The following is an 11,002-nucleotide window of genomic DNA, read 5'->3' on the forward strand; positions in this document are numbered from 1 at the left end:
AAGGTGTAGAGACAGCTGCTGTGTTCTGGATTTTTCAATTTTTTTGAGGGAGGCTTGGATGGCTATGTATTTCCCTCTTAGGACCACATTTGCTGTATCTTATAGGTTTTGGACTGAAGTGTGTTCATTCTTACTGGTTTCCATGAATTGTTTTAGTTCTTCTTTGATCTCCTGGTTGATCCAAGCATTCTTAAGCAAGGTGGTCTTTAGCTTCCATCCCTTCAATGGATGAATGGATAAGGAAGATGTGGTCCATATACACTATGGAGTATCGTGCCTCCATCAGAAAGGATGAATACCCAACTTTTGTAGTAACATGGACAGGACTGGAAGAGATTATGCTGAGTGAAATAAGTCAAGCAGAGAGAGTCAATTATCATATGGTTTCACTTATTTGTGGTGCATAACAAATAGCATGGAGGACAAGGGGAGATGGAGAGGAGAAGGGAGTTAAGGGAAATTTCTAGGGGAGGTGAACCATGAGAGACTATGGACTCTGAAAAACAATCTGAGGGTTTTGAAGAAGCGGGGGGGTGGGGGGGATGTTGCGGGAACCAGGTGGTGGGTATTATAGAGGGCACGGATTGCATGGAGCACTGGGTGTGGTGCAGAAACAATGAATACTGTTATGCTGAAAAAAAATAAATTTTTAAAAATGCTAAAAAAAATTGGGTAGAGGAAATTAATAGATATTTTCCCTAGAAGACACCCAAATGGCCAACAGGTACATGAAAAGGTACCAATATCCCTAATCATCAGGGAAATTCAAATCAAAAACATAATGAGGTATCAAATCACACCTGTCAGAATGGCTATCATCAAGAAAGAGATAACAATGGGTGCCTGGATGGCTCAGTGGGTTAAGCCGCTGCCTTCGGCTCAGGTCATGATCTCAGGGTCCTGGGATCGAGTCCCGCATCGGGCTCTCTGCTTGGCGGGGAGCCTGCTTCCTCCTCTCTCTCTCTCTGCCTGCCTCTATGCCTCTATGCCTACTTGTGATCTCTGTCAAATAAATAAATAAAATCTTAAAAAAAAAAAAAAAGAAAGAGATAACAAGTGGTGGTGAGGATGTGGAATAGAAAGAATACCTGTACACTACTGGTGGAAACATAATATGGTTCAGCCAATATTAAAAACAATATGGATGTTCCCCCCAAATTAGAGAACTACCATGACCCACCAACCCCGCTTCTGGGTATACATTCAACAGAAACAAAAACAGATTTAAAAAAAAAAGATAATCTGTACTCCCATGTTTATTGCAGCATTATTCATAATAGACAAGATATGGAAATTAAAGAATGAGAAAGAAGACATGATATTCACACACAATACAGTAGACTATTATTCAACTAGGACAGAGAAATAAATCCTGACATTTGAGACATCATGTTGCACGCTAGGGCATTATACTAAGTGAGATAAGCCAGACAAAGAAATACAAATATGTCTTTATAAGGTCATTAATACGCAGAATCAAAAAGCCAAACTTCTAGTAACAGAGAGTACAATGGTGGTCAGCAGGGCCAGTGGCCACGGGAATTGGAGAGATGTTTTTTTGAAAAGATACAGTCTTGCAACTAAAAGATGAAGAAATCTGGTAATCTAATGCATAGCATAATAACCATAATCAATAACACTGATACATTCCTCACAGAGGTGCTTCTCCAGCTGAAGCCCTCATGGTTCCTTAGAAAGATGTCTCATACATTCTTACACATATTGAAAGAACAATGCTTCAAAGAACATACCTGTGCCTGCATTGGTGTGGGGGGGACGCACATCCTTTATTCATACTGCACTACTTCTTTGGCATGGGATAAGCCTTCACATTCTCTCCCAGAGGTTCCATGATTCTCCTTCTCTCAATCCTGTCCATCTGTAAACTTGTGAAAAATCTGGCAAGGCTTCTAATACCTCCTCAATTATAGTCCTTAACTAAATGGAAGAATTGTGTGACTTACCAGAGTTGAGACCCTGCCCCAAAAAACACATTAAGAATGCAATGAATCTCCAAGGATAATATGTAATTGTAATGACATCTGTTTTATATCAGTTGGTTCAAGACTGAGCAATCTGTATATCAACGGTCAGTGTTGATAGACTTCTTGTCCCACGTTCCAAACAGATAACAAGGGCCAAATGTTTTGTGTTCTACTTTTGACAGAGAAAACTGGCCAGTCTTAAAAGCCTATTTCCTCTCTGGCTCTTGAGGCTCCCTACAAAATATCAGCATTAGCATAAGTCTAACCAGCAACTCCATAAATTAGATCACCCCATACAAAACCATAGATTCGATGACATAAAGTGTTGGACAAAGACAATAAAGATGTATACCAGCTCTCCATATTTGTTCTTAGTCTGCAAAATTCAGTATTCAGTAAATCTATTATTACAATGAACTTTCACACAAGTCTCAGCACATCAAACATGAACAGATGCTTGAAATATCAGAAATGATTTGATAGGATGAAACACTGGCTGTCAGACAGCATAAATTTTCCTGACTTAATGAGAGAGAGAAGGCTTGATTCCCAGAATGTCAGATACAGCTATTGGCTATGATATGTATTTTGAATATCATCTTTCATCAGAAATCCCCACTGAATATTAGGAGGAGGAAACAGTCACCAGACTCATAATTGATACTGAAGGGATGACATTCTTCATTCCATTCCTCCATGTGATTCAAATCACCTCCTGCTTCCTTAGATTACAGTTGGTAGAGACAGGGATGTAACCAAATTTATTAGATGATTAGGCTTGAAAGAGGCCTCAGACAAACATTAATTATCTCAGGTTGCTCTTCCCAGGAGATGTGACCAGGCCAACTGTATAGATGTGTTTATTTTTTTAATTTTTTTTATATTATGTTAGTCACCATACAGTGCACCACTAGTTTTTTATTGTTTCTACTCAAAGGCACATCACCTCCATTTATTGCCATTATGGTCTGAATACAGAACAAACCAATCACCCTCATGTCTGGATTATGCTGCATCAAGTATTTGGGAGACAAGGCCTTTATACTCTTGGGGTCCTCTGTCAGGTATCACTCCTTTACAGTCAAAGGTCTGAGATTGGACAGGGCTCTATCTCTGAAGCAAAGAGAAGTAACAAGTTTCTAAATGTTAACATTTTACAAATATTTGTGGATTATTTTAAAGATTTTATTTATTTACTTGAGAGAGAGAGAGCACAAGCAGGAGGAGGTACAGGAGAGGGAGATGCAGAAACCCCTCATATGGGGCTCAATCCCAGAACTCTAGGATCATAAACTGAGCAGAAGGCAGATGCTTAACAGACTGAGACACTCAGGTAACTCACTTGCAGAATATTAATAAATGATGAGGCCACTCCTCATGCAGGGTGAATGTATGTACCTCCAAGACTTAAAGGTATTGTGCTTATGTAGCATTAAGCCAGCTGTCAGTCCACTTGGCATATTATCTGTGTCGAATTAACCTTTGTTTATCCAAAGGCAGTATGAATTTTGTTAGAGTCCATTCATGTGTATGTTACTGGGGGGATAGGTTTCTGAGAGGACAAATCTGGACTAGGACCTCAGCAGAACCATCTCTTCTTTTGTAACCTCTTCAATGCATCTTTGATTTCCTTGTTTCTCAGACTGTAAATCAAGGGATTCAACATTGGAATGACCACAGTGTAGAATACTGATGCAAATCTGTCAAAACTGGAGGAACTGCCAGAGCTAGAACTCAAATAGACAGAGATACTTGAGGTATAGAAGAGGGAAACTGCTGTCAGATGAGAAGCACAGGTGTTGAAAGCTTTGGACCTGCCTTTAGCTGAAGTGATCTTCATGATGGACATAACAATATAGCCATAGGATATCATGATAATGAGGGCATTTATTATCCCAAAGAACATTGCTAATACAGCAATCAACAGTTGCACAAAGAAAGTGTCAGTGCAAGACAAGGCTAACAGTTGGGGCGTGTCACAAAAGAAGTGGTTGATGACATTAGGCCCACAAAAGTGGAGCTGAAATATGGTACACAACTGGGATATAGAAGCAGAGAGTCCAGCTAAATAGGATCCCAGCACCATCCGAATACAGAGGGTGGGTGACATGATGGATGAATAGAGAAGTGGATTGCAAATGGCACTATATCGGTCATAAGCCATGGCTGTCATGAGACAAGACTCACTCAGTCCCATGGTTGCAAAGACAAAGAACTGAACAGCACAACCCACAAAGGTGATGGTCTGCTGCTCTTGGAAAAAGTTGGAGAGCATCTTGGGAGCTATAGAGGTCACATAGCAGATATCTATGAACGAGAGATTACTGAGGAAGAAGTACATGGGTGTGTGGAGGTGAGAGTCTATCCTTATTAAGATGATGAGGCACAGGTTCCAAGTCAGAGTCAAAATGTAGATCAGCAGGAATACAACAAAGAGCACTGCTAGGATTCTGGGAAAATCAGAGAATCCTAAAAGGATGAAATAGGTGATCTGTGTAACATTTCCTTCCCCAATCATTGGCTTGTACTTCTAAAATCAGGAAAGAGAGAAGAGAATACACAGTTGACTCAGGTGAGATGACAGTATTATAATTCCCATATGTGCTATTTTTTCCCTCCACTGAGTGCTGGGAAAGACCAATGTCTCAGTGCCCTGACCCAGACCCAGCATTTCATTTCAAATTGTCAAGAAGTGTGTTTTTAAAGTGCTTCAAAATAATGATGTATTATATGTTGCCTAATATAATTGAAATATTTTTAAAAGTGCTTTAGGTTCTCAATTAGTTCATGAAGTCTCATGAAAATTAAAGAGATATTTTTTTAATTTGACTGAGAACTAAAATATAAATGATGTGATTATTACAGAGATCACTCATCAAATTTTTTAAAACCTCTGATAATTCATTATATAACCACTCATTCATGAGAACATAAGTGGAATCACTCTAGATTAAAACTGAGATAGCCTTTCAGGCCCACATGGCCATCTAGATAATGTTTTGAAATTTCCTCTTTTATCCTTATGAAAAGTTATTTACCCTCTTTGTAATAATTTCACAAACTTTTATATGAATGCAGTTAATATATCATCTTCTAACTGACCTGGAAAACTATATCATAACTTATCACTCTGATAATATTTTCTTGAGGCACAGTATATGTGCCCAATAAAGTTATGCAACAAGTCTTCTTAGGGAAGTCTTTGTACTAAGTATACCAAAGGAAAGGCAGTATAGTTCACAACTAACCCCAAGATTATTTCAATTTTAGGGTATTTTACTGCTTGAGGAACAGCATGAGAACAAATTGAGAACATTAAAGGTTCAGACTTTGGAGTTTTGTCTGCTACCCTCTCGCTTTATGAGCTTCTCCCAGTAGCTTAAAAACACTAAGATTGATTTACTCAAAATGAAGTAATAACATTAAGAGCCCCTGGACAATAAGATTACTAGGACAGTTACAAGAAAATTCATGGAGATGCTCAGGACACAATTCTGTACACAGTAATTGTTCAATAGGTGTTGGCTATTATTATCATGGATTGCTTACAGATAACCATGAATGATAGCTGTACTCATGGTTAGGACCATCAACAGTGCTATAGTTGTATGGGTTAATTTGAGGAATTTCCTGAGGCATCACCGAGCTTGTAGACAGTGAGGAATCATTACCCCTAGGCAGAAGTAGATTCAGACCTCATGATTATACTGAGTGGAATAAATCAAGCAGAGAGAGTCCATTATCATATGGTTTCGCTTACTTGTGGAGCATAAGGAGTAACATGGAGGACATGCAGAGGTGGAAAGGAGAAGGGAGTTGGGGATATTGGAGGGAGAGACAAACCATTAGAGACTGTGGACTCTGAGAAACAAACTAAGGGTTTTGGAAGGGAGAGGAGTGGGTGGTTGGATGGGCCTGGTGGTGTGTATTACAGAAAGCATGTATTGCATGGAGCACTGGGTGTGATTCATAAACAATGAATTGTGGAACACTGAAAAGAAATTTTAAAAATAAGTAAAAATTTTTAGAAGAAAGAAACAATGTGTATTCCCTACTGATAATTTTTTAATTAATTAATTAATTAATTAAAAAGCTAATTCTACAGGATTCAAATTCCAAAAAAAAAAAGCAAATCAGTCCACTCAGGGCCATGAAGACACAAAGCACATAAACAATTTTCTATTTAGTTTGCTTGAGTTTGAGGATACTTGGTCAACTGACAACCAGCATTAAACTATGATGACCCTGATGCAAAGGAAAAGTAAATAACTTTAATTACCAAGTACCACATAGCTATATGTCATATGATTTATTGATACAGTCATCATATTAGAGCTCATTAACAGATTCATAGTAGATTGCAACTAGGCCTATGCTCCATAACTACCTGTCCTTCCTTCAGATGAAAGAGAAGTCAATGAGAACAGCTAAGAAATATTTGAAAAAAATCAATAATCAAAAAGACATGAACTTTCAAATATTAAAGAGTATTATGAAGCAAGAGAGACTATGGACTCTGAGAAACACACTAAGGATTTTAGAGGGGAAGGGGGTTCAGGGGTGAGTAAATCTGGTGGTGGGTATTAAGGAGGGCATGAAATGCATGGAGCACTGGGTGTTGTACATAAACAATGAATTTGGAACACTGCATAAAAAACTAATGATGTAATTTATGGTGACTAACATAACACAATAAAAAAAGGAAAGAAAATTACATGTGCATTCACATAATAAAGAACCTGAAAAGTAAAAAAAAGAAAGAAAGAAAAGGAAAAAGAAAGAAATTTTTCAAAAGTAGTTGGGGGAACCAGGTGGTGGATATGAGGGAGGGCACAGATTGCATGGAGCACTGGGTGTGGTGCAAAACAATGAATACTGTTACACTGAAAAGAATTTTTTTTTTTAAAAAGTAGTATAAACACTGATCATTTACTCTTCTTTTTTTTTATTTAATTTTATTTCCTTTTAGTCTTCCAGGATTCATTGTTGATAATTCACTATTCTTATGAAAATAGACATGTGTAAAAAGACCTTATAGACGTTTTAGAAAAATTTAAAGATCAATAAGAATTTAAATATAATAAAATCAGCATTTTAAGTTGATAAAGGATAAATTCTTCATATGCATTTATATAATCTTGGTATGTGAAAAAAATGTCTGAAATCTAACACCAAAAACAGAAACTATAAGAGAAAAATATAACAATTTAAAACTTGGTTATGTGACCAAAATCCACCTAAGTAAAATACCTTTGAAATACAATTGATAAGGGAAAAATAGTCACAAGGCATAAAAAGGACAATGCAGTAATGCCTTTAATATAAAAGGCATAATCAGGGAATGGGGCACTCATATTGACTACTGATGAGGATAAAAAATGATTCTACCGTCCCAAAGGAAATTTTTTTTTTGCTTTATAAAATATCTCTGTCTCTTAGTATCTCTCTGTCTCTTTCTCTTTCTCACACACACACATACAAACACAGGAAACAATTAAAAATGCCTGAAGTAATGAATCGTATGATTCTGGTTTCCTTCTTTAAACCTCTCTGTGTCTGATCAATTTTTAACAACCCCCATATTTATAGGAACAAAAGCTATTAAGATACATAAATCCTTAAAAGCACAGAGTAAGACAGAAAGGGTAAGGGGAAGGGGAAATGAAGGGAGGAGAGAATCACAGAGAAAACAGACTTTCAGAATTTCCAGGCTTTTACCTACTGGCAGTGTCATCCTTAGCAAGTTATTAACCCCTCTGTGCCTCAGTTGCCTTATCTATAAACAGCGCTAAGAGTACTTACCACCTCAGAGGGTTGCTGCAAGGACTGATTGACATAAAGCGCTTAAAACAGTAAGGGCTCAATAAATGTTGGCTACTATCATCCCCATTATCATTCCTCTCTGTGAAGGAAAAATACAGCAAAGTAATACTGAAATATCAAGAAGCTCTTCACATAAATTATTTTCTAAATTAGATGGTCTCTAAGCTGAGACTCAAGAATATTGTTAGTCAATGACTGTATTTATTTCTGTCTGGTGTTACTCTATTATCTCCCAGTCAGCTGCAGTGTAAACTGCTGTGCCGCTTTTCATGGGCCACCACCACTAGGAACTCTGAGCTGATGAAGCTCCATACAATGCACGGTCTAGTGGACATGTTTCTCTATTACCAACAAGCACCCTGTATACGAGTATTTATGTTACTGAACAAATACATGGTGAACAAATGATGCTTTCACCCACCTTTGGAAGCAAAACTAAAATTATCTTCTTCATTTCAATTATACTTTTATGAACTTGGAAATCCTTCTGTTGACCCCTAAAGTGTGGCCAATATTACTTCTCCACATTTTATCCAAGGTGAGTTGGAGTCAATGAAAGTATTTTGAAAACATAAACTCTCATGCACAACATCCCCCAATACACCAACATAATCAATCAGTTCGGTGAAAAAAGTCAGGCTTCTGATCAATCGCTTGCAGTAAAGCTCTTCCTTTTCTTATCACATTCTGCTGACAGAGGCAGCCAGAGGTGAAGGTATTTCATGTGACTCATCATTTCCAAAAAGATAGGAATTGTGGATTGTTCTACTAATTCATGACAAAATGTATCTTCTTAAATTTTGTAAGTTATAGGAAAGGGGGAAAATTCACTTTTTGGTTAAGTTTTTGCATGTGTCCACCATTTTGCAAGACAAGTTAAAGAAATGGTGACTGATGTAAGTATTAATTGGAGATTTTACTAAGTGCATCTAGGTAAACAAAACCTTTCCAATTCTGACTGCTGAGGATGTGGGCAGTTCGCAAGGTTGTGCAGAGTACAAAATTGGGTAAAGAAAGAGAAGATGTTGCAATGAAGTAAAACAATATAAGTAACAGAAAAGGTTACAAGAGACAGACCAATAGTGCCTTGAAGTGAGGCATCCCTGATGTTATCCGCACCAGTGCCTCCAGACTTGCAGGTACCCTGAATGACCACAAAGAGCTATTGGAAGTATTTCAAAAGGCCAGTGGCACTGTACATAAGTACTTTATTATTATTAATTGGTGAGCAGCTTGCCTTTTGCTACTCAGAAATTATCAATCAAAGATATATATTAACATGGAAATTAAATTAATTAATTTTATTATAACAACACATTCCTTAAACAAAAGAAAATTCAGAGTCCTTGGGATTGAAAAGTTGGAAAATCTAGACAAGAATATGGGATCTTTGGAAATTCCCCCTGAACATCAGTAAATGTTTTTTTAATTCAGTGATCAATTATTGACTTTTTAAATTTGTTAGTCTTTATAAACATTATCTTATTATTCTAAATAATCCCACTATCTCCCATTTTACAAATGAAAATAAAAATAAATGGAAGATAACAGAGTTCAAGGTCACATCCTTATGAAATCACAGAACTGGATCTCCACATTCATCTCTCACCCTAGAATTATCTCTGAAATTTTTGATTAGAGATTAATCTTTTCAGTGAAGGTCAGAGAACCTGGATAAGGAAAAGAGAACCAAAGAAGAGCCTGCAGTGGAGGGGGTAGAAGTGAAGAAAGATGAAGAATGGGAGAAACTGAGGACTATAAACCTTGCTCCACACAGGTCCTATTGGAAGAATCACATGGCTATTAAGATAGCACAGAATCCACTGTTCTCACCAAAGCTTGCCCTCTCACCTTGACCCAGATTCCACAAGAAGACAGAGCTCTTGCCAAAGGCTGAAATTGTTTCCTTTCCAAAGGAAATTTCCAGGTGGATTCTGTTACTCTCCAATGTGAGACACTTTGGCCACAAAATAGGCTGTCCACTCAGAGTAAGAGAGATGCCAATAACTGGAGATCCTCTTAAATGTGTTATTGTTAAGGGCAGAGATAATAGGGGAAAAGACAATTAGAGGGAGAAAACCCTCTAGGTACTTGTTCTCTGGAGTCATGGTTGTCATGGAGTTTTTAACCCTGCTAATTTCATGTCCCATTTTGCCATGTCCCTTCTGGATCTATTCCTCACCTCCCCATAATTCTAACGATCTCATAATTATAGCTTTTCTCTTAATGAATGTGGAGACTTTTTAAATTTATTTTTTATTTATTTTCAGCATAACAGTATTCATTATTTTGCACCACACCCAGTGCTCCATGCAATCCATGCCTTGTATAGTACCCACCACCTGGTACCCAAACCTCCCACCCCCTGCCCCTTCAAACCCCTCAGATTGTTTTTCAGAGTCCATAGTCTCTCATGGTTCACCTCCCCTTCCAAATTCCCCCAGCTCCCTTCTCCTCTCCATCTCCCCATGTCCTCCATGCTATTTGTTATGCTCCACAAATAAGTGAAACCATATGATAATTGACTCTCTCTGCTTGACTTATTTCACTAAGCATAATCTCTTTCAACCCCATCCATGTTACTACAGAAGTTGGGTATTTGTCCTTTCTGATGGAGGCATGATACTCCATAGTGTATATGGACCACACCTTCCTTATACATTCGTCCGCTGAAGGGCATCTTGGTTCTTTCCACAGTTTGGCGACCGTGGCCATTGCTGCTCTAAACATTGGGGTACAATCATTTGCAAATATCTTCTATTCTGTGGTTTGCCTCTTTGTTTTTTTTTTTTTTTTACTGTTTCCTTTACTGTGCAGAAGCTTTTGATTTTGATGAAGTCCCAAAAGTTCATCTTCACTTTTGTTTCCTTTGCCTTTGGAGACATATCTTGAAAGAAGTTCCTGTGGCTGATATAGAAGAAATTACTGCCTATGTTCTCCTATAGGGTTTTGATGGATTCCTGTCTCACGTTGAGGTCTTTTATCCATTTTGAGTTTATCTTTGTGTACAGTGTAAGAGAATGGTCGAGTTTCATTCTTCTACATATAGCTGTCCAGTTTTCCTAGCACCATTTATTGAAGAGACTGACTTTTTTCCACTGTATATTTTTCCTGTTTTGTCGAAGATTAATTGACGATAGAGTTGAGGGTCCATATATGGGCTCTCTACTCTGTTCCACTGGACTATGTGTCTG

At 37.7% G+C, this 11,002-nt stretch overlaps 1 protein-coding gene across 1 annotated transcript; it reads right to left on the minus strand.

Moving 5' to 3' along the window:
• Positions 1–3,564: 3,564 nt before the first annotated feature.
• On the minus strand, positions 3,565–9,802 carry LOC309872877 (olfactory receptor 5AN1-like; the record flags this gene model as incomplete). The annotated part of the gene is made up of 3 exons (XM_082747842.1): positions 9,660–9,802; positions 7,788–7,887; positions 3,565–4,515 (listed from the first exon to the last, which is right to left on the minus strand). The coding sequence occupies exon 3, from the start codon at positions 4,501–4,503 to the stop codon at positions 3,565–3,567; it is 939 nt and encodes a 312-aa protein (XP_082603968.1). The 5' UTR covers positions 4,504–4,515; positions 7,788–7,887; positions 9,660–9,802.
• Between the last annotated feature and the right edge of the window lie 1,200 nt (positions 9,803–11,002).

The sequence above is a fragment of the Mustela nivalis genome (assembly GCF_964662115.1).
Source record: "Mustela nivalis genome assembly, chromosome: 9".
Taxonomy (NCBI): Eukaryota; Metazoa; Chordata; class Mammalia; order Carnivora; family Mustelidae; genus Mustela; species Mustela nivalis.